Source organism: Pteropus medius, unplaced genomic scaffold (assembly GCF_902729225.1).
Source record: "Pteropus medius unplaced genomic scaffold, Ma_sr-lr_union100, whole genome shotgun sequence".
Classification (NCBI taxonomy): Eukaryota; Metazoa; Chordata; class Mammalia; order Chiroptera; family Pteropodidae; genus Pteropus; species Pteropus medius.
In genome coordinates, this window is record NW_024349798.1 from 1,241,298 (window position 1) to 1,263,468 (window position 22,171).

The 22,171-nt window shown below is 51.9% G+C and overlaps 2 protein-coding genes across 10 annotated transcripts; one reads left to right on the top strand and one right to left on the bottom strand.

Annotated features, from left to right (window-relative positions):
- Positions 1 to 207: 207 nt before the first annotated feature.
- On the top strand, positions 208 to 18,209 carry TAOK2 (TAO kinase 2). 6 transcript variants are annotated; one of them, XM_039884561.1, is made up of 19 exons: positions 208 to 970; positions 3,914 to 4,080; positions 4,266 to 4,337; positions 4,433 to 4,534; positions 5,049 to 5,094; positions 5,223 to 5,319; positions 5,475 to 5,588; positions 5,695 to 5,786; positions 7,829 to 7,922; positions 8,021 to 8,102; positions 8,890 to 9,057; positions 9,233 to 9,493; positions 9,683 to 9,844; positions 11,203 to 11,568; positions 11,657 to 11,860; positions 12,186 to 12,425; positions 15,533 to 15,745; positions 16,701 to 16,883; positions 16,972 to 18,209. In XM_039884561.1, the coding sequence occupies exons 2-19, from the start codon at positions 3,949 to 3,951 to the stop codon at positions 17,491 to 17,493; spliced, it is 3,150 nt and encodes a 1,049-aa protein (XP_039740495.1). In that variant the 5' UTR covers positions 208 to 970; positions 3,914 to 3,948; the 3' UTR covers positions 17,494 to 18,209. The 6 variants fall into 6 exon arrangements, with proteins under 6 accessions (XP_039740495.1, XP_039740493.1, XP_039740491.1 ...); XM_039884560.1 differs by having other exon boundaries at positions 242 to 970; positions 9,215 to 9,493; XM_039884562.1 differs by lacking the exon at positions 15,533 to 15,745 and having other exon boundaries at positions 240 to 970; positions 9,215 to 9,493.
- Positions 18,210 to 18,493: 284 nt separating this feature from the next.
- HIRIP3 (HIRA interacting protein 3) lies at positions 18,494 to 22,075 on the bottom strand. 4 transcript variants are annotated; one of them, XM_039884564.1, is made up of 7 exons: positions 21,579 to 22,075; positions 21,387 to 21,460; positions 21,151 to 21,265; positions 19,904 to 20,913; positions 19,638 to 19,806; positions 19,456 to 19,554; positions 18,494 to 19,378 (listed from the first exon to the last, which is right to left on the bottom strand). In XM_039884564.1, exons 1-7 carry the CDS (start codon positions 21,628 to 21,630, stop codon positions 19,218 to 19,220), a joined length of 1,680 nt encoding a protein of 559 aa, XP_039740498.1. In that variant the 5' UTR covers positions 21,631 to 22,075; the 3' UTR covers positions 18,494 to 19,217. The 4 variants fall into 4 exon arrangements, with proteins under 4 accessions (XP_039740498.1, XP_039740497.1, XP_039740500.1 ...); XM_039884563.1 differs by having other exon boundaries at positions 21,387 to 21,507; XM_039884566.1 differs by having other exon boundaries at positions 21,654 to 22,073.
- Between the last annotated feature and the right edge of the window lie 96 nt (positions 22,076 to 22,171).

Sequence of the window (22,171 nt, forward strand, 5' to 3'; positions counted from 1 at the left end):
GGTGCTCCTCCCCCTCCAAGCCTCTCCCTTTTGCCCGCCTCTCCTTACCCAGGGTCCGCGTGGCGGGGCGCGCGCGCACTCTGGCTCAGCGGATGCCCATCTCTGGCCGCGGCAGTAAGGAGAGAGGGGCGGGGCTGTCTCTTTTGGGGCCCCGCCCCCTTTGGACCGGCGTTTCTGCCGCGCCTGCGCGCTCCCGCCCGGTCTCCATCTTGGAATTGGGAGGAAGAGGGAGAGGGAGACCGGGACGAGACCCGGGTTGTGGTGGGGAGAGAGGCTGAGACTAAGAAGGGGACAGGGAGCGAGTGCGCCGGGACCGCCTTTAGCTGCAATCTTTCAGCCACCCTCAGGAAAGAAAAGGGGAAAGGGAGGAGGCTGGGGCAGGAGTGGGGGCTGTCACCCTCAGACCCTGACGTGAGAGGGGCCGTTTGGCCGGACGTCCTAGGGGTGGGCCCCCTGTCGGTGGTCGAAGACCTAGGGCTCAGGCCCTTCGGTCCCGAATTTCCAGGCTTGACCACTCGCTTCTCAAATACCTGGGTATCAGCCTCACAGATTCCAGATATCCAGGGCTCGGATTTCAACCTCTCTAAACCTGGGGCTCTGTTTTATAGAATTTCAAATATCTGGGGTTCAGGCCCCTACGTTCACCATTATTGGGGTTCAGTCCCCACAAGTTCAAATATCAGACTCAGCCTCCCACGTTCAAATATCTGGGGTTCAGACCCCACAATCAGAAATCCGGGATTCAGCAACTGTCGCACTCGAGGAGGAGGACTGGACCGCGAGGTCAGATCAGGTTTTCACCCCCTCCCCTCCAGGGGAGGTTTCCCGGGCCCGCCCCTCAGGAAGGGCGAAAGCTGAGGAAGAGGTGGCAAGGGGAAAGGTCTCCTTGCCCCTCTCCCTGCTTGACAGAGCCGCTGGAGGACCCCAGGAGAAGTCGGAAGCGCTGGGGCACCATAGTGACCCCTACCAGGTGAGACACGGGGTGCAGGGGCGCGGGTCCCTGTGTCTAGCATTGAGAAGAGAGGGTGTTCCTTTCTCAGAAGCTGGGCCTGGGTAGGCCCTCCCCTCGGGATGGGGAAGCCCAGCTGGGCCAGTGGTCAGCCTCTGGCTAGCCTTGCCTTGTGCTGCCACCCTCTTCCCCTTTCTCTTCTCTTCGTAATGCTGGTTGATGGGACCTCAGGTGACAGGGTCTCTAATGTCACTGGCAGTCACGCCCTAGATGCTTGAACTAACCAGATGGGTTTGTACCCTTCTGATCTCTGTTCACTTTGCCCCTCACAGCTACCTCTTCATGATTATAACTCTTTTCCTGATGGCTCTGGGGCGTTGATTCCCATGCAGAGGCATGGTGGCCCCCATGGTGGGTCTGCTTATCTGTTTTTTAGGCATGGTCTGGTGAGTTTCTTGTCCTTTCAAGGAAATGTGTGTGTGCATTTGTGTTTAAGGGTGTCTGGCATTATTCCTCCCCAGCAGTGTAGATACCTTCTAGTCTCTTGTTGTGATGATTTAAATAATCTCATACATTTGTCGAGTGATCTGTCATTTACAAAGTGTACATCCATTCTCTCAATTGACCCCCTTTCCCCAGCCATTTACCCTGTGCGTGGGAGTTCTCTTTTATCACTACCTTCCCATTTTACAGTTGAGAATATTGAGGCCCTGAGAGGTTGCCCAAGGTCAGTCAGTGGCAGAATCAGAATTTGAATTGGAGTGAAATTTAAGAATGGGAGGGAGAAGAGCTTCCTTTTTAGGAGGGCTGTACTCAGAAGCTTTTCCTGATGGGAGGCTCTGGCTCTTGCCTTCTGTCTCATGGTTTTTTCTTTCCTCTGTGACCTTCATCTTTACCATGATTCCCGTGTTTGGCCTGGGTTCCTGAGAGGGCTTTTTCTCCTGACAAATGATAGCCACAGTGGTGTCTCTTCACAGTTAAAGCCAACCTGCTGGGGTAGGATGATCCCCCAAGTATTAAAGCATTGTTGTGGTGACTCTGGAGGCAGGAAAGGAAAAATCCATATGCTGAGTGTCTGCATAGTGTTCCTAAGTATGGGATCCCATTAAAAATCTCACAGCAGCCCTATGCTGTAATCTGATTTACTGAAGAGAAGACCAAGTATAAGGAACTTATAGCTCTCTTGCTGTACATTGCTGATGAGATGTACTACTGGTAGTGTAGCTTAGAGACAGACACACTTGGGTTTCCTCATCTGTAAAAGAGATAACGTGGTTCATTTTAGAAGGTGGTTATGATTTAGCATAGACCTTGGCCATCGATCAAATGTTTGATGTTATTTGAGGAAGAGGCCCCATGTGATGTTCTGCTGGTATCCCTTACATGTGGCCTAGGGTCCTGGGTTGGCTTTCTTGGCTGGGTGCTGGTAAAGAGGTCAAGAAGATTCCTTTGGCAAGTTGTGAGCACCTGCCTTTGTGTGTGGGTGTGCGGTGGGGTGAGGGGTGCTCGACAGGGTTGCTGGCAGGAGAATGGAGAAAAAAACCTGCTTTGAGCAGCCTGGAAGCTGCTGAGGGCAATCAATCAATTTCCCAGGCTATTCTGAGCCCTCTGCACCCTGGGGGCCCACTGGAGAGCAGGGCTTGCTCCTTGCCCTCCAGCTTCCAGTTGGTATGAGGAGACAAAATTAACAACACAATAGGAAACAATGCAGGACAGAATATAATTACATGCTAAATTGTAAGCCGCTTTTAAGGAGCTAGAACTCTGCCCTAGGAGTCCAGCTCTGTTGAAGGTTCCATTGTGCCAGAATTCCAATAAGTACTTAGGAGTTTGGCCTGGAATCCCCTCGGGGGTCTGGGCTCTGATGTACTACAAGAGCTTTCTCTAGGTGTTTGGCTGGGTACTCTAGGAGCTTTCCCCCAGTAGTGGTCAGGGCAGGCTTCTTACAGAAGGGGACTGAGTTGGTGAGAGTGTAATGAGCACACAGGCCTAACTGGAGAGAAGTTCCTGTTCTGTGACCTTGGAGAAGTCCTCTTTCCTTTCTGTGCCCCAGTGACCTCATCTGTGCAATGATCATGATCCTGCCCTGCTTATTTCATTGGGCTGTTCTGAAAGTATAGTTGGTAGAAGACCAGCTTAGAGGAGGTCACAACCTTTCTGAGCCTGTTTTCCTTTCTGCAAAATAGTATTAATAGTAATTTCATAAGGTTTTAGTGAGGATTGCATGAGAGATAATGCATGTAAGGTGCTTACTATACATGCTCAGTAAATGTTATTTGTACACGGCAAATGTTCTGTACCTGTATGTGAAGCCTATGCAATTGGACTAGACAAGTAAGGTAGTCCAGATCACAAGAGAGGCCCCCAAAGCCAGATGCCATTTCTGTCATTTTCCTTCCCATTCTAGATCTCCCCGCCACAGGTTTGAGAGTGAGTCTTCTGGCCCCTCTGGGCTAGTACCCACTTCTAACAATGGCCGGATTTCCACTGCCTCCGGCCTGGCCATTTCCTGCTCTCTTAGAGTGTGAGAGGTTGAGGGAGGAGGGGGCCTCAACATCAAGGGAACAAAAAGATGCCTGGAAATATTTGGGGAATGGGACTTGTGGGATAGGACACTTGGGGATCTGGGGTTCTGGCTGCGAGACAGAATCCTTTATTCTTGAGAAGTAAGGATTGTAGAGAATTGAAGCTTGTTGAAGGCTGCGGGAGGTGGTGAGGATGCTTAGCTCTCAGTCTTCTAGCAGTTTTAGGGACTCCAGGGACTCGGCCCCCGTGCTCTGGTTGCCAGGGCAACTTCTTTTTTTTTGAGCTTTGATGTTGTTCCTAATCTCCCCCTGCCCTTCTTCAGCAGTGCCTCCCCCTCATCAGGGAACTAGGAGAGGAGAAGGCAGAAACTTGAGGGGCCCCTTCCTCCCTCTGAGGGTGCCCCGTCCTTGCTCTGAAGGTCCCATCTCTATTCTCCAGGTCAGGCCCCACTCTCAGGGCCCTCAGGGGCCACCATGCCAGCTGGGGGCCGGGCCGGGAGCCTGAAGGACCCCGATGTGGCTGAGCTCTTTTTCAAGGATGACCCCGAAAAGCTCTTCTCTGACCTCCGAGAAATTGGCCATGGCAGCTTTGGAGCCGTGTACTTCGTGAGTTGGAGCTTGGGAGGGTGGGCTAGGGATAGGAACTATATTCTCTCTTTGTGTACCTCCAAACAACCCTCTACATTAGTCTGCCACACCAGCCTTTCCTGCCCTCTCCTACCGTGCCAGCAAGTCTTTCTGCTTCCCAGTTCTCACTGGAGCCTTCACCACCTTCTGGTCTGGTCCTCTAGGCCCGGGATGTCCGGAATAGTGAGGTCGTGGCCATCAAGAAGATGTCGTACAGCGGGAAGCAGTCAAATGAGGTCGGTTGGGCTTGATAAGACCAGGTGGGGGGCAGGAGACCCCAGCCTCAAGATGCAGGCTAAGTAAGCCTCTCCTTCCCCTGACGGCCTCCCAGAAGTGGCAGGACATCATCAAGGAGGTTCGGTTTCTACAGAAGCTCCGGCATCCCAATACTATTCAGTACCGGGGCTGTTACCTGAGGGAACACACGGCATGGGTGAGCTGGCCCCCTGACTCTGGCCTGATCTTTGTCTCTTTGCTCCAAGCCCATCCTTATCCTGGTCTAGTCTATTAGGTGGGCCCTGTTCAGAGTGCCGTTTTGGGGATCTTGGGAAGAAGGAAGTCCCTCTCAACCTCTTTAGTTCTCAGACAAACCCATGAGCAGTAGTGTCCATCTAGAAGGAGAGGCTGGTTTGAAGAGTGAGATAGACTGTTAGCAGTTGGAAAAGGGGCATATGGGCTGGAGGAGAATGGAGATTGAAAAGGGCTTTGAAGGGTTTCAGATGGGAGTGGTGGTGATGTCTCGGGTTCTTTCTAGGGGAAGCCCTGACTCTAGGGACTCTCCCACTACCCACTCATTTTCTCAGTTGTCCTTCCTCCCTATCATTAACCTGGGGGCATTGCCTGAGTGGAGGCTAGAGCAAGGAAGCTCTCTGTTTTGGATCTCTACCTGTGAGAGATGGGCTGGGGTGGCCAGTTCTGCTGATCTCTGACCCTTGACCCTTCCTTAGCTGGTGATGGAATATTGCCTGGGCTCAGCTTCTGACCTTCTAGAAGGTAAGTAACTCTTTGTCCAACAAGTGGGGGAAGGGAGAAGAGCAGAGAAGCTGTATAGGAAGGGTTAATGGGAGCTTAGTCCAGTCCCACCCTTGGACTCCCTCAGTTTGATGTTTTTCCCTCCCTAGTGCACAAGAAGCCCCTTCAGGAGGTGGAGATTGCAGCTGTGACCCATGGGGCCCTTCAGGGCCTGGCTTATCTGCACTCCCACAACATGATCCATAGGTACAAGCAGCACTGATGATGGCTGGGAGGGAGAGGGTGCTCTCTACACCACTCCTCATTCAGCTGGGCTACAGCCTTCTTGGAAACTTGGTGCTAAAGCCCTTGCCCAGCCTTCCGGAGATGCATGTTTTGTCCCTGTGCTTTGCTTCTGTCAGGGATGTGAAGGCTGGAAACATCTTGCTGTCAGAGCCAGGCTTGGTGAAGCTGGGGGACTTCGGCTCTGCATCCATCATGGCACCTGCCAACTCCTTTGTGGGCACCCCGTACTGGTGAGTGGGAGTGATGGTGGGTGGAGAGAGCGCCCAAGATGTTGGGAGTAGGAGTTTGCAGGGTCTGGGCAAGTGATTACCCTCTTTTTCCTTACCATTTTCCCAGGATGGCTCCAGAGGTGATCCTGGCAATGGATGAGGGGCAGTACGATGGCAAGGTGGATGTCTGGTCCTTGGGCATAACCTGCATCGAGCTGGGTAAGGGCGTCTTTTCTCCTCTCTCATCCTCTTTTCTCTCCATCCTTTTCTCTTTCTCTTACTATCCCCATACCATACCATCTTTAGAGGTCTCCAGGCCCCTACCCATTTTGACTCTACCATTGATCTCCAATATAGGCAGCTGTCAAATTCTTTCGGTGTTTATATCTAAGATTTCATAGCATTCATCTCTTAATCTCCAGTACTCTAGTCCTAAATCTTTTTTGAGTTCCCACTGTGCCACGTGCTATGCTAGTAGTTTCTGGGGTACAGCAGTGAATGAAGTTCCTGCCCTCATGGAACTTATATTCAAGTTGGAGAAACAGGCATGTTTTCTTTCAATGTGATAAAATCTGAATGAGAGAGTTACAGAAATAGTACAATTCTAAAACAAGGGACTTGACCTAGTTCATAGGCTGAGGACAGTCTCTTTGTAGCAGAGATTTCTAAACAACCACAAGACAAATAATAGTTAGCTTTCAAAGTCTGTAGAGAAGAGCGTTCCAGACAGGTAAGAGCAGGCGTGGGGAGCTGAGACTAGCTTCAGTGGTTTGGAATATTGCAGTAATGCAAAGACCAGTGAGTGATAAGGCCAGAGAGTTAGCCTTGAGTGAGTTCATGAGGCCTTGAAGCCATGTCAAGGTTCTCATCTTTGCCAGCCTATCCTATTGCATCAGCTGTTTAGTGAGATGTTTGTAAGGCCTCCTACATGGTGCCAGGCACAGAATAGTTGTCCAAAAAAGAGATGCTATTAGTTACTCTTATCAACAACTTGCAGTGAGCTTTTCTACCTCCAGCCTCTTCTACTATATTCTCTCTTATGTCACAGAGATCTGCCCAAACTCTGTGTTATTTCACCACCCCCTCAGACTCATCACTGGCTCCCCGTTGCCTTTAAGACTGAAGCTATCTTCATCTTTCCTTACACCAGCTAAAGCCTCTGCTTCCTAAAGGCTGGTTCTCCCCTTCATGAGCTCCACCCCTGAGTGTGCTGTGAACTTTTCCACTTTCTTGCCTTGATTTGTATTGTGTCCTGTGTGCAAAGGCAGAGATTTGAATATGCCCTTTCCCGCCATCTCTGCATGTCTACATTTACTATTTGAGACGTGACCAGATAGGTGAAGCAGGCCAGATTTATGAAAAATTTAAAGCTGTCCATTTTATTCTTTGTTTTGAGTGGAGACGTGGGTACAGAGAAATATTTCTCTAGTATTAAGAAGAAAATCAGTCTTGATTATAAATGGCAATTCATAGTCAGGTTTAGAGAACAATATGGAGAAGACCGGCAAACTGGAGGTTGCTGATGCTTAGCTCTAGCCCGTTGATATGTAGGAATGTAGGCTTCGATTCACTAGATCTAATTTTTTAAGAGAAACTGGAGATTTAGATTGTTATTATTTAATTATGTTAGAATTTGATAAAAAAATAACTGCTTAGACCAAAAACATAAATAAACAGAACATTCGTCTGGGCCATAAGGGGCTCCTGGTTTGCAACTTCTAATCTAAGGTCTACCTCCAATATCCCTTTTTCCAAAAGACCTTCCCTGAATCTCCTGCAAATGTATCAGCTTGAAGGCCCACCACACGCCTAGCTTCCCAACTATTTACCTGTCTCCCTCTTATTCCGGTTAACAGTTTGGAAGTGATACTACTTGTTCAGTCCTATTTAATCTTTCCTGTTAGACTGAAAGTACCTTGAGGACAAGGCCTATCTCTTGTTTTTCTTTATCTTCATCCATAACATTAAGCAAGTTTTTTGCTCTCATTTGGCACCTAATAAATTATTAGGTCAGCTGATAACTGAATGTGCTTTATTCTGCCTTCAGTGCTTTTGCATGTATTCTTTTCTTTGTTCCCATTCCACTGTGTGTAGGAGAGAGGACAAGTGTATTGCATTTTAGAGAGAATACATCAAGGTTATGTGAATTTTTCCAGGTCATGCAGCAAGGAGGTCAGAGAGCTGGAATCTTCTGATTTCCATCCCAGTCTTCTCTTCCCACTTGCCACCTCTCACTTTCTCCCTTTGTCCTTTCTCTGTAGCGGAACGGAAACCACCACTGTTTAACATGAATGCAATGAGTGCCTTATACCACATTGCACAGAATGAGTCCCCTGTGCTTCAATCAGGACACTGGTAAGGACAGGGATTCCTGGGCCAAGGGTTTAGGCCATAAAGTAAGGATGACTGGTGCATGCCCTCCACAGCCCTTCTCACCCTGCTGTGACTTCTAGGTCTGAGTACTTCCGGAATTTTGTTGACTCCTGTCTTCAGAAAATCCCTCAAGACAGACCAACCTCAGAGGTTCTTCTGAAGGTGAGGGCTCACTAGCCTAGCATTCTCCTAGGTAACTTGTTAGAGCCACAAGAAACCTTTCAGTGAAATTAGTGATTCCCAATTCTTCCTTCAACAAGAACTTCATTTATGAACCCCCAGCCCCATCCCAGTGCCCCATTGACTCTGTATTTTGGAATATTTTGTCTATTAGACTACTTTTATTTATTAATAATTTGTTTTCCCCATCTTTTATTAATCAAAGATGTATATAATTGCCAGCCAGAGCTTCTGGTCAGCGTGCAATAACCAGGGTTACCACACTGATCTGATGTAATTCAAGCCAAAAGCCTGTGTAGTCTTGTCATGGGTAAATGTATGATTTCCCTTAGGTATTTTTTGACTTATTAAAAGTAGAGGGGCCCCATTCCCTTCACAGTTCCATGGGGGCCTAAGGAGCCCTAGTTGGGAACTGACATAGGTTGTCTAGTTTGACCTACTTGTTTTATGATTGTGGGCTATCTTACAGGGCCCAGAGAGGCCTGGGACATGTCCCAGGGCACGCAGCACTTTGATAGAAGACCTGGACTAGAATCCAGATCTCCTGATTATTCTTGCCTGTCAGCCATGCCTAGAGGAACAAAAGACTGGGGTGTGGAGATTAGGTGGTAAAATTTAATGTGGGAGGAGGGGTTGGGACAAGGCCAGCATCAACTCATGGTGGGCAGGTCCCAGGGGAATGCCTCAGGCCAGAGGGAATACCAAGACCCATAGGATATTAGGGGCCAGGAAATACTTAGCAGAAGGCCTCAATGTTCTCTTCCCTCAGCACCGCTTTGTGCTCCGGGAGCGGCCACCCACAGTCATTATGGACTTAATTCAGAGGACCAAGGATGCTGTGCGAGAGCTGGACAACCTGCAGTACCGCAAGATGAAGAAGATACTGTTCCAAGAGGCACCCAATGGCCCTGGTGCTGAAGCCCCAGAGGAGGAGGAGGTGACCCAGTTTACCCTGCCACCCTTCTTTACCACCATGTTGTACTTGCCTCGTAGTAGTTGCTTGGTCCCCCTTCCTCACCTCTCCTCACACCAACTGTCTCCTTGCACTGTCTCCATATACGCACCCCTTGTCCTTCCCCTTCCCTGCCCAACAGCCTACACCCTGTCTACAGGAGGCGGAGCCCTACATGCACCGGGCTGGGACGCTGACCAGTCTAGAGAGTAGCCACTCAGTGCCCAGCATGTCCATCAGCGCCTCCAGCCAGAGCAGCTCAGTCAACAGCCTAGCAGATGCCTCAGACAATGAGGAGGAGGAAGAAGAGGAGGAAGAGGAGGAAGAGGAGGAGGAAGGCCCTGAAGCCCGGGAGATGGCCATGATGCAGGAGGGGGAGCACACAGTCACCTCCCATAGCTCCATCATCCACCGGCTTCCGGTATGCAGAATAGGCCTGAGAGCAGCAGGGCCCAGCCCCAGCTCTCCCACTTAGAAATCATCTGGGTTCTCTGTTCTCCCTCCCTGACATGGTGGCCTCTCCTCTAAGTCTGATTGGGTCTTCAGAGAACTTCTTTGGGCCCAGTGATTCCTGAACCTTGGGACATCCTTTCCACCTTCCCTCTCTTAGGGCTCTGACAACCTATATGATGACCCCTATCAGCCAGAGATGACCCCAGGCCCTCTCCAGCTGCCTGCAGCCCCAGCTCCCACCTCTACCACCTCTTCTGCCCGCCGCCGGGCCTACTGCCGCAACCGGGACCACTTTGCCACCATTCGTACTGCCTCCCTGGTAAGTGTAGCCATCCTCCCTCGGCCTGGAGGCCCCAAATTATCTAAGTCCATAAATGATTTTCTCCCTGTGACACATGAGTAGTAAGTCCTGATTCCACCCTCACTTTCAGTTGCTGTCTCACCTTCTCACCTCGACTCTCCCTCCACCCTTACCCTTCTAGCAGACTGTTGTGGGTGTACCTGCCTTGGCAAACTCACTCCATTTTTGTGGCTGGGCTAAAATAGCATCTCCTGGGGTGCCTTCCTAGGCTCCTGGCCGTCCAGGTATTTCATATCCCTGTGATATGGTGCTCCTGAACAGCATTATGACAGGTATGCTGGATTCACTGCTCCTGGAGGACGGGTGGTGTTCAGGTGTCCACCTCATACCAATGACTGGCTTTCAGGCCCATACACGCCTATTATTTAATCTTTCTGGCTTCTAAGAGGGTATGATCCCATTTTACAGATGGCAGCTATGACTCAGAGGAGCTGCTTGCTCAAAGCACTTGCCAGAGTACCTTTGGTAGTTCTCAAATTCTATAAGCAGGATATTGGTCCTTTCCTAAAATTAAGTCATAGCAATGTTTTTCTCATTTGACAGGAAAAAGTGGGTAGACTGTTCATAAAACAGTTTTTCATCCATGCTTTTAATCTTTAGATTACATTCTTGTTTAGCTGCATGCATCAACAATTCTTTTAGAGACTACTGGTTGGTTTAGTATGTTCTTGTGGTCTCTGTGGCTCGTTGTTTTGCTAGGACAACTCTTCAGATCCTCTGATGCTTGGTGCCTTGTGGTTCTATGCAGAGAGGTCTGTAACTTCCAGGGGATTGACTACCTGGACTAATTGTTATCCACTGATATACAGCCCCTTGACAATGGGACTTGAAGTCAAACTTCAGATGGGGACATCCAGACCCAGCGTTCTTGTTATTCCAACATCTCACGGCCCAAACTTAATCTCCACTGCTCCAATGAGGCAGTATTATTGTCCCATTTAACAGATGATGGAACCGAGGCTTAGCAACCTTAACTTCCTTGAGATCACATGGTTAGTTAGTGGCAGGGCTGGGATTTGGGCTCAGGTTTGTCTGATTCCTCTACTCTTTGGAACTAATCTGGAATTGTTCATACGTTTATACTAGGACTCGTGCTTAGCACCTTTTATTGTCTTATTCAGTCACATCAACCTGTGAAGCAGATTGTATCTCCATTATCTAGTTGAGGGGGCAGGCTCAGAGAAGTTATGTATGAGGAAGTTACCAAATGAGATTTAAACCCATGAGTCTAAAACCCATGTTCTCCCTCTATAGAACATAATAAAATACGTGTGGCCAGGGCTAAGCCCCACTTTTCATCCTCTTTCCTGCCCCAGGTCAGCCGTCAGATCCAGGAGCATGAGCAGGACTCAGCTCTGCGAGAGCAGCTAAGTGGCTATAAGCGCATGCGACGACAGCACCAGAAACAACTGCTGGCCCTGGAGTCGAGGCTGAGGGGTGAACGTGAGGAGCATAGTGCACGGCTGCAACGGGAGCTTGAGGCACAGCGGGCTGGCTTTGGGGCTGAGGCAGAAAAGCTGTCACGGCGGCACCAGGCAATCGGTGAGAAGGAGGCACGAGCTGCCCAGGCCGAGGAACGTAAGTTCCAGCAGCACATTCTTGGGCAGCAGAAGAAGGAGCTGGCTGCCCTGCTGGAGGCACAGAAGCGAACCTACAAACTTCGGAAAGAGCAGTTAAAGGAGGTGGGATAGGCTGCAGTAGTGGGTGGGGCCCAGTGGTGGGCGAGGCAGGTCCTGACCAGTCTGCTTTCTCCCCATTGCCCTTCCCCAGGAGCTCCAGGAGAACCCCAGCACACCCAAGCGGGAGAAGGCTGAGTGGCTTTTGCGGCAGAAGGAGCAGCTACAGCAATGCCAGGCAGAGGAAGAGGCAGGGCTGTTACGGCGGCAGCGCCAATACTTTGAGCTGCAGTGTCGCCAGTACAAGCGCAAGATGCTGCTGGCTCGTCATAGCCTGGACCAGGACCTGCTGCGAGAGGTAGGCCACTCCATCCCCCATTCCCCTCTTGGATCCCAGCACCTGCCCTTTACTATTTGCCTCACTTGCGGTAGTCTTTCCCCTGTGCCCTCTTTTATTTTATGGCTTGGCTTCTCCTGAACACTCCTTTTGCTTTTCATGCCCATCGGACTCTGCTAGAGTTCCCTTAGGCTTCTGTTTCCAGGCCAGCCAGGAGCTTGGCTCCCTTACACCCCTCATCTACATTCCTCAGCTCCTTCTGCCAAGGAGTCTTGAGGCTCTCACTTCCTTGACACCAACAAGGCTTCCTGACTAGGCTCTGGGCCCTGCTTCCCTTCTGCCGCAGGACTTGAACAAGAAACAGACACAGAAGGACTTGGAGTGTGCGTTGCTGCTGCGGCAGCATGAGGCCACACGGGAGCTGGAGCTACGGCAGCTCCAGGCCGTACAGCGCACAAGAGCAGAGCTCACCCGCCTGCAGCACCAGACAGAGCTGGGCAACCAGCTGGAGTACAACAAGCGGCGTGAGCAGGAGTTGCGGCAGAAGCACGCGGCCCAGGTTCGCCAGCAGCCCAAGAGCCTCAAAGTACGTGCAGGCCAGCGTCCCCCGGGCCTCTTGCTCCCCATTCCTGGGGCTCTGGGACCACCCAGCACAGGCACCCCTAGAGAAGAGCAACCCTGCTCATCTGGCCAGGAGGCAGTCCTGGACCAAAGAATTCTGGGAGAGGAGGAGGAAGCAGTTCCAGAGAGAAGGATTCTGGGACAGGAAGGGACCACCTTGAAACCAGAGGAGCAAAGAATATTGGGGGAAGAATCAGGAACTCCTATTCCCAGTCCACAAAAACATAGGAGTTTGGTTGATGAGGAAGTTTGGGGTCTTCCTGAGGAAGAGGTAGAGGAACCCAGAATCTCATCCCTGGCACCTGAGGAAAGGAGCATTACGGGCCAGGAGGTAGCCGGGGCATGGAGGTTGTGGGGGAAGGAGGATGGAAGCCTCCTGGATGAGGAATTTGAGCTTGGCTGGGTCCAGGGTCCAGCACTGACACCAGTCCCTGAGGAAGAAGAGGAAGAGGAGGAGGGGCCTCCAATTAGGACCCCGAGGGATCCTGGAGATGGCTGTCCTTCACCAGACATCCCCCCTGAACCTCCTCCAACACATCTGAGGCCAGGCCCTGCTAGCCAGTTCCCTGGACTCCTGTCCCATGGCCTCCTAGCCGGCCTCTCCTTTGCAGTGGGGTCATACTCCGGCCTCTTGCCCCTGCTACTTCTACTGCTGCTCCCACTGCTGGCAGCCCAGGGTGGAGGTGGCCTGCAGGCTGCACTCCTGGCCCTTGAGGTAGGGCTGGTGGGCCTGGGTGCCTCCTACTTACTTCTTTGTACAGCTCTGCACCTACCCCCTAGTCTGTTCCTACTCCTGGCCCAGGGCACTGCACTGGGAGCTGTCCTGAGTCTAAGCTGGCGCCGAGGCCTTATGGGTGTCCCTTTGGGCCTTGGGGCTGCCTGGCTCCTAGCCTGGCCAGGCCTGGCTCTACCTCTGGCAGCTATGGCAGCTGGTGGTAAATGGGTGCGGCAGCAGGGCCCTCGGATGCGCCGGGGCATCTCTCGGCTCTGGTTATGGGCTCTGCTGCGTCTATCACCCATGGCCTTTCGTGCCCTACAGGGTTGTGGGGCTGTGGGGGACCGGGGTCTGTTTGCACTCTACCCCAAAACCAATAAGGATGGCTTCCGCAGCCGTCTGCCTGTCCCTGGGCCTCGGCGGATTAATTCCCGCACTGCCAGACACCCACTAGCCCTATTGGCAAGGTTTTGGGCTTTGTGCAAGGGTTGGAACTGGCGCCTGGCACGGGCCAGCCAGGGTTTAGCCTCCCACTTGCCTCCCTGGGCCATCCACACACTGGCCAGCTGGGGCCTGCTTCGTGGTGAACGGCCCAGCCGTATCCCCCGGCTGCTGCCACGGAGCCAGCGTCGACCGGGGCCCCCTGCCTCCCGCCAGCCACCACCAGGGACTCTAGCTGGGCGGAGATCCCGAACCCGCCAGTCCCGGGCCTTGCCTCCCTGGAGGTGACCAACTGTAGCTCTTCCCCAGTCCAAATCTAGAGCATTGAGCACTTTATCTCCCACTACTCAGTGAAGCTTCTCCAGTCCGAATCCTCCTCTCCCTCTTTCCCTTTTTTCCTCAGAATGCTTCCCCACCTCCCCATCCAACCCCCCCAGCCCTTTGGACCTCTAGACAGGCAGCCTCCTCCGTTATGGAGTCTGGAAGTTACACTTTGTGTTCTCCTGACACTCCTCCCCCCCTAAGTTATTGCTGTTCTCCCACTGTGTGTGTGCTCATCCTCACCCTCATCGACTCAGGCCTGGGGCCAGGGATGGTGGTGGGTGGGAAGAGTCATTTTTTTTTCTCTCTGATTTTGTTTTTCTGTCTCCCTTCCAACCTGTCCCCTTTCCCCCACCAAAAAAAGAAAAAGACAAACACAAATAAAATATCTGAGCGGAACTGTACCTTTGGCCCAGGCTGCCTCTGTCTGCTTTGTCCTGCCGCCTAGCCTTTCCGGTTTGCCCCCAATCTGGAGCCTTGGTCCCAGTTCCATGACCTCTTCATCCCCATCTACGTTATCTCAACCCCTTTCACTGCTCAGCCTCATCCTCTCTTCCTTCATAGCTTCGTTGCATCATGACCACCACCAGCTCAGGGGTCTGGACCCTGCTGAGCTTCCACAGAACGTCTTGGCCCCATAGTTCCCCTGTTTGTGGATTCCTTCCAGAGAGTTCTTAGGTTCTGGGCCCTTTCGTCCTCATCCCTTGCTTTATCTCCCAACCTGTTCCCTATGTGGTTCCCTTTTTTCTGGGAGCTGAATTTCCTGACATCAGGCATTACCCTAGAGGGCTGGGGGATGGGACTGGAAACCCTCCACAGTAGAGGGTGGTAAGTTTGGGGGGCCAGGCGGAGAGTGTGGGGGCCATGGAAATGGGATTGGTTGTGGGTTCGGAGTGGGAGCCGAGTGTGTAAGGGGCCAACTGGAATGCGGAGATCTGGTCAGGGTGGTAGCTGCTGGCCCATTGAACTTGTCAGACCTTTTCTGGCCACTTCCTTTACCCCTTTCCCTTACATGGCCCATGATAGGGCCATCCCTTCTTATCTATTTCTCAGCTTGGTGCTTATTCTCCTTCCCTCCCTCCCACCCTGAGGTTCTGAACCTGGGCCTTCCTCTGTCTTAGCTGTGTTGCTCTCTCCCATGGGTGTATTGTGTGACTTGGTTTTCTCACTCTTGTGCACATTCTGTATCTGCTCACATGCTTCTATCTCTAGGCCATATTTTCTCCCTTTTTGCATGGTCAAACTTCTTATATGCACTCAGCACTCTAAAGATTCTCAGTTCCCTGTCCATGAACTCTCTTGTTTCTTTTGAACATGCTCTTGGAAACTATTTTATTTTCTTTGCATCTCTCGCCCATCTAGAATCTTCCTGATCTCTCAACACATTGCCATCTCTCTGTCTGTATACAGCTCCCCCCGCCCCCTCTGTCTAACATGTTTTCTGTTTCTCTCCCTCTCCCTGTCTCTGCTTCTGTCTCCTCCTCCTCTCTCTTCTCCCCATCTCCCCTGGTTGTTCCTCCTCCTCCTCTTCCTCTTCCTCCTCCTCCTCTTCCTCTCCCCTGCCCCCATCTCCCCTCGGTCCATCCACTGCATAGTCTAAGGAGCTGCAGATCAAGAAGCAGTTCCAGGAGACGTGTAAGATCCAGACTCGGCAGTACAAGGCTCTGCGGGCACACTTGCTGGAGACCACACCCAAAGCTCAGCACAAGAGCCTCCTTAAGCGGCTCAAGGAAGAACAGACCCGCAAGCTGGCAATCTTAGCCGAGCAGTACGACCAGTCCATCTCAGAGATGCTCAGCTCACAGGCGGTGAGGCCTGGGATCCAGGGAGGGAGTATGGTGGTGGTTGGCCTCTAATTCCACCTTAGTTTATGGGCGACGGAAGTGGGAAGTGTGGACAGAGATGGGGCTTTTTGTTCCTGGGAAACCTAGATACTCTCCCACTGTTAATGTTCTCCACAGCGGTTTTACTATGTCTCTTAAGTATTTTTTTAAGGTCTTGACAAAGCCAGCCTGCTTACTCTATCAAGAACCACCAAAGAAAGAGTAGTTATAATTTCTTCTTGAGCCTGAGTTAGTTTAAAGTGTGAACAGGGAGCAAATCAAAATACTTGTAACCTTCAGGCTGACTTACTCAGACTTCTGGAGGATTTCAAAGGTTGCTATTCTAAAAGTGATCACACATAACACTGGAATCGGCCACTTAAAATACGCACATGGTTTAAAAATAAAAATACTCCTATTCGTTGCCATTCTCTCATGCAATCCCACCTCTCAGAAGTAACTTAATAATTCCTTGTACTAAATTTTTTTTCCTATGCATATATGAAGTTACATAAAATTTTTAAACAAAAACGGTATACTTTATACACTGTTTTCTAACTTTTTTTTCCACCTAATACTTCTTGGATATCTTTTCATATCAGTACACTATCTCATTTTTTTAACAGCATAGAATTTTCCATGGTATGGCTGTACCATAATTTATTTAACCCATCCCTTATTGGTGGACATTTAGGTTGTTTCCAGTATATTTGCTATTACAACGCTTCAGTGAACACCTTCAAGCACATGTGCAAGTATACCTGGGGGATAAATTCCTGGAAGTGTAATTGCTGTGTCACAGGGTATGATGACCTTTCATTTTGATAGATGTTGAGACTGGCTGCTTCTTGAAACCTTAGGGCCCAGGCCTACCTGGGGCAGGGGAGGATTGTGGGGGTGGGGAAGGAGGCCCCTAAAACTAGATCTTCCTGTTCTCCAGCTGCGGCTTGATGAAACCCAAGAGGCAGAATTCCAGGCCCTTCGGCAGCAGCTTCAACAGGAGCTGGAGCTGCTCAATGCTTACCAGAGTAAGATCAAGATCCGCACGGAGAGTCAACACGAGAGGGAGTTGCGGGAGCTGGAACAGAGAGTAGCTCTGAGACGGGCACTGCTGGAGCAGCGGGTAAGAGGGCTCTGCCTCCAGGATGGGGTGGGGAGGTTAATCCCCCCACCCCCATTGGACTCTCTGATCTCTATTCTGGGTGCCCCAGGTGGAAGAGGAGCTGCTGGCCCTGCAGACAGGGCGCTCTGAGCGAATCCGGAGTTTGCTCGAGCGGCAGGCCCGTGAGATCGAGGCTTTCGATGCTGAGAGCATGAGGCTGGGCTTCTCCAGTATGGCTCTGGGGGGCATCCCAGCTGAAGCTGCTGCCCAGGGCTATCCTGCTCCACCCCCTGCCCCTGCTTGGCCCTCTCGTCCTGTTCCCCGTTCAGGGGCACACTGGAGCCATGGTCCTCCTCCGCCAGGCATGCCCCCCCCAGCCTGGCGTCAGCCCTCTTTGCTGGCTCCCCCAGGTCCCCCAAACTGGCTGGGGCCCCCAGCACAGAGTGGGACACCCCGTGGTGGAGCCCTGCTGCTGCTAAGAAACAGCCCCCAGCCCCTGCGGCGGGCAGCCTCAGGGGGCAGTGGCAGTGACAACGTGGGCCCACCTGCTGCCGCAGTGCCTGGGCCTCTGAGCCGCAGCACCAGTGTCGCTTCCCACATCCTCAATGGTTCCTCCCACTTCTATTCCTGAAGTGCAAGGTGGATGAGCGGATGAATGGGGCAGGGGCAGGGGTGGGTGGAGCCTGATCCTAGAGGGCTGTAAGTTTTAGGCCCACCCAAGGGTGGGGGACAGGCTGTTGGTTCCAGCTCCCCTCAAACCTCATCTCATGAGCTTCTTGGGCTAGCCAGTGGTCCAGAGTCAGCTTGGGCATAGGTCCCTGAAGGCTGACCAGGAGCCCCTGCCTCCCCACCATGGTGCCAGGGTCTCTCTCCATCACGGCCTCGGGAAAGGAGGGAGATGTGCGTGTCAAATATTATTCTAGTCCCCTGGGGGAGGGGAAGGGTGGGTCTAGATATATTATATTCAGAGAACTATACTACCCCCTGCAATGGGGCCATGGACTGGGGACACCAGGCCCCCAGACCTTGGATGTGACAGAGCAAGTCTGGGGCCTAAGGTGGGGAGAACAAGAGGGAAAGGGCTTCCTAGGAAAGAAGGATCAGTATGGGGTCTTGGGGTCAGGATGCCTGGGTCTCTCCATTCTCCCATTGTTGTCTGACGTCCTGTGCCGTCTTGTCTTTTTTTTTTTTTTTAGTGAGATCAGAGCTGGGGCAGGGGAACATGGGAAGGACCTTGGAATGGGCTGCTCTCAGGTCTGGGGGCAGTCATGGGAGACCCTCCCAGCTACGGGGCTGGCACAGAGCCCCATGGCAAGCTTTTAATAAACTGTTGGTTATTCTAACAGACCCCAGGACTCACCTTTTCTGCCTAAGGTGTGTGTTAAGGACTGTTCAGTGGCAGGTAAACTTGTATTTTAAGAGTTTATTGGGCTGTGTAACAAAATTTCAGTGGTTTTAATGACTTTGGGCATGACTGGATCCAGAGCTTCAAAGGAGGTCATTAGTCTCTTGACCTCTGCTTCCCTTTGCTTTGGCTTCAAAGATTTTTCAGAAAGTTCACTTCATGCTCAGGCCCCTGGCAGCTCCAAACTTACATCTTAATCTTCAACCTCAACAGCAAGAATCCCAGCAAAATTTTAAAGTGACTTTATTGCCTCCATCTATAGCCAGAGATCTGAGGTGGTGCTGATGGGTCAGGTGAAGGTCTTGTGTCCACCCTTTTCAGGCTGAAAAGTCAGCCATGGACTAAAAGTGGCTGTTTCCATATGAGGGGGGAGACAAACACCAGCTGACACCAAATTATGAAGCTTCACATTGTTCTTAAAACTAGTTACTCAGATCTTCCCAACTAGGTTTCCTAATTAGGTTATCAGACACAGCTAAAACGGGGATCAGAGGGGCCCACTGGTCAGGCTGGAGGAAAGAGGATAGAAGTCTGATAGAGCCTCGTGGCAGATGAAATGGCAGGTTCTGAAGGCTGGGACTTCTTTGGAGAACCTGGGGGAACCAGACTGGGGGCAGGAGGATGGTGGCTACTCCTCTTAGCCTCCTAGCCCAAAGTACAGTGGGGTGAGAGTGGGGAACTAGTTTCAGTGAGGTGATTCAAACACTGCTTTATTGGGTCTTAAAAAATAAATCCCTGTAAACACCTTAAACAGAACATAAAGCTGAGAAGATCACAACAACTGTGTCCCGGGGGGTTGCAAGTCTTTGGAGAAAGCTGCTGCTCTCTCTATACGGGGAGAATTGGTTGGGGGAGGCGGTGACATACATATATATACATATGTATGTACATGATACATATATGTACGTGCTGTCTAAAGTGGACAGTCCCTCCTAGGGGCTGGGAGGAGCTCAGTTACTCTCGCCGTCACTGCTGATGATGCCACGCATATGTGACCAGTCTGGGGGTGGGAGACGGGGCCGTTCTTCCTCTGAGTCTAAGGCCCGACGGTATAGTTCCCCAGGGTTGGCTGCTTCCGAAGGGTTCCAGGCTGTGCATCTGCGTGGCCGACCTGGGGGGAAGTGGGAGATTAGTTGTCTAAGAAAGTCCAAGCCCCAACTATCTCTGGGGAGTGAGAGGAAGCCTCACCTGAACCACTGATGATATTGGTGATGTCCAAGGAGGCCACCTCAGCTGCCTCTTCACGCTGCTCCTTCAGGGCCCGACATTTCTCTAAGGAAGGGTTACCTGGGGCAGACGAGGCTGGTGATCCTCTCTTCCCCAGAAGACAAAACCCTCTCCTGCAGCCCCCAAGACACACCTGGCCTCACCCTTCATGCCCAGAGATTCCAGCTCGGCCCGGAGGATACTAAGGCGCTCCTTGTGTGAGCGGCAGGAGCCCAGCAGCTTCTTGTAGTTGCGATGGGCACCACAGGCCCGAATGTAGCGCTTTAGCCTCATCACAGCAGGGTGATCCTCACCACGACGACCAGAGCTGGCCTGGCAAGGAAAGACAGCTGAGGCCAGGCCCTCTGGGCTGCAATCAGAGTCTCCATCTTCCCTTAATTGTGGCCTCCCATCCCATTTTCACCCTCACCTTCCTGCCTTTGAGCTCTGGGCTGCCATCTGCAGAAGAGGAGGAAGAGCTTCGTGTCCTGCTTTTCTTGGAGCTCCTCCTATAAGAGCGGTTCTTTCTCTCCTCTTTGAGGCTCCCCCCTGCCTCACTGTCACTCGCCTCCCTCTCCGAGTCACTTGCTTCACCATTGGCTATCTTTCCACTTTCCACCTGGCCTGTCTTTCCAGTATCTTTAAAAGCTAGTTTCAGTTTCCTCCAGCTGTCTTCTCCATCCTCCTCACTGCTTCCACTCTGCCTTTTGCCACCCTTCCACTGGGTCCTGTCCTTGCTATTCCTCTGCACTCGGGGCTCTTCATCTCCACTGTTATCCCCGCTGTCTGCTGCTGCTTTTTCCTCTTCCTTTCTGTCCCCGCGGTCTCCCAGCAGTTTCGCCTTGCTTTTCTGCTTACTGCTCCTCTCCTCCCAAGCTGACTTTTTCCCTCTTTTGCTCCGGGCTCTAGATTTTCTATCCTCCTCCTCTTCCTCTCTGTTCTCTTTCTTCTTGGCTAGGGTCTCCTCCTCCTTACTCTCATTTTCACTATCCTGGTATCTTGTAGCTCCTTTGTTTCCCATTCTCTGGGCAGAATCCTCCTCACTGCCCTCACTCTCCACTGCGGCCTGCTTCCTACTGGCTGAGGTCTTGCAAGGTACCTGCTTATTCTTTGTCACAGGTTTCCTCTTAGTTCTGCCTTTGAACTCCATTTCTACCTCCTTTTCCTTTTCTCCATCTTCCTCTTCCTCACTGCTCTCTTCCTTGCAGACCTTACTTGTTTTAGCAGTGCCCCCCTCCTTACTGCTCTCCTTCACCACCTCCTTCTCTAATACAATCTTTGCAGCCAGGTCCCTCTGCTGTTCTTCCTCATGGCTGTTCTCAATTGCATTCTTTGAGGCTAGCTTTGGACTCTCTGCCACCGGACTGACTGCTGCTACCACCATCCCATTCTTTGCTCGGGGGCTGAAGCAGTCTGGACTGGAGGCTGCAGAGGTGGGCTCTGGAATGTGAAGAGAAGAGAAGGTTGAGACAGGTTCCTTCTGTCCCTTCTCCCTCCACTTCGGATAGATGGCCTTGAATCCTGCGCTGACGAAGGGAAGCACAGCAGGAAACAGGGCCATCAGTCCACCCTGTTCCTGACTCACTGGCCTCACACCCTCATCCAGTGCCTTGGAACATCATAATACATGCACAATAAATACATTTTGAATGAACCGACTACGCAGAAGGCACTAACCTGACTCCGAATTGAAACGGAACCTTTTTCTCTCTGGATCACTGCAGGGGGTTGGAGGCCTCTTTGCCTTTTTGGCAAGACCTAGACTTTCTTCCCTGGCACTGGCTTTATTCACCTGTGTGTGCGCGCATCAAGAGGGCAAAATAGGTATTAAGGTGGCGTGCCCCACCCCCCTCTCAGGCCCCTACTTTTCGACAACGAACCCCGCTTCCCGTGGCCTAGGCTCGCGCCCACACCTGCATCTTCAGCAGCTGCTCCTCCACGAGCCGCTTCAGCGCCTGCCTCTCCTCGGGTTCTAGGTGGTCGCGGCCTGCGTAAGCCAAGAAGTGCCGCCGCACGGTGGAGTGCGTGAGCGTGCTGCAGAGACATGTGTCAAGGCGGAGTCCCCGTCCCACCCCTGCCCTTTCCAACCCCAACCTCCAGTGCACCTGAGGTCCGGGCAGCCTCGGAAGAAACTACGGGTGAACTCCCGCATCTCATCCTCCCGCGCCATTTTGCTCCACCTGGGATTGACGGCTCCCGCCTTTTTTTCTTCTCGGCCGCCGTCTGCGCTTTGACAGGAGCTTGCGCACGCGCGGTGTCGGAGGGACCGTTGGGTGTCGGTGGCGGGCCGCTTCTACTGAGAACTTTGCCCAACAAAACCTACTTTCCCCGGCAGTTAGAGGGTCTCGCGGTTCCTTCCTTTTCTTAGAACTAATTATTTTTAAAGTTCTCGTTAGAAACCGATTCGGCGCCCGCAACCTTTGGGTGTAACGTACTCAACCCGCGACGGTGCCCCCGCCGGTCACGGGCCAGCAAAGCCACTGTGATTTCGAAAGACAGAAGAAGAAGGACATCTTTGTCTGAAGACTAGGAATCCCTAGGGGAAAGTCTTCTGTCTTCCAATTGCTGAACACGTTTAGAAAGGGATCCCTCCAGTATCCGCCATCTTTGTGACGTCATCGCGTCCCTGCGACGCCATCTTCAGCGTAACCTCTCGAAGCAACGTTCCTTTCCCAGTATTCCCGGAGAGGTCCGATCC

What these genes read in the sequence shown, in the direction of transcription:
- TAOK2 (XM_039884557.1), top strand. Translation starts at nt 3,949, where the DNA reads ATGCCAGCTGGGGGCCGGGCCGGGAGCCTGAAGGACCCCGATGTGGCT. An exon ending in GCGGGAAGCAGTCAAATGAG is followed by an intron (nt 4,338 to 4,432) that starts GTCGGTTGGGCT and finishes ACGGCCTCCCAG; the next exon opens with AAGTGGCAGGACATCATCAA. An exon ending in TGAGGGAACACACGGCATGG is followed by an intron (nt 4,535 to 5,048) that starts GTGAGCTGGCCC and finishes ACCCTTCCTTAG; the next exon opens with CTGGTGATGGAATATTGCCT.
- HIRIP3 (XM_039884563.1), bottom strand. Translation starts at nt 21,643, where the DNA reads ATGGCGCGGGAGGATGAGATGCGGGAGTTCACCCGTAGTTTCTTCCGA. An exon ending in AGCAGCTGCTGAAGATGCAG is followed by an intron (nt 21,266 to 21,386) that starts GTGTGGGCGCGA and finishes GCGCACACACAG; the next exon opens with GTGAATAAAGCCAGTGCCAG. An exon ending in GGAATCTCTGGGCATGAAGG is followed by an intron (nt 19,555 to 19,637) that starts GTGAGGCCAGGT and finishes CGTCTGCCCCAG; the next exon opens with GTAACCCTTCCTTAGAGAAA.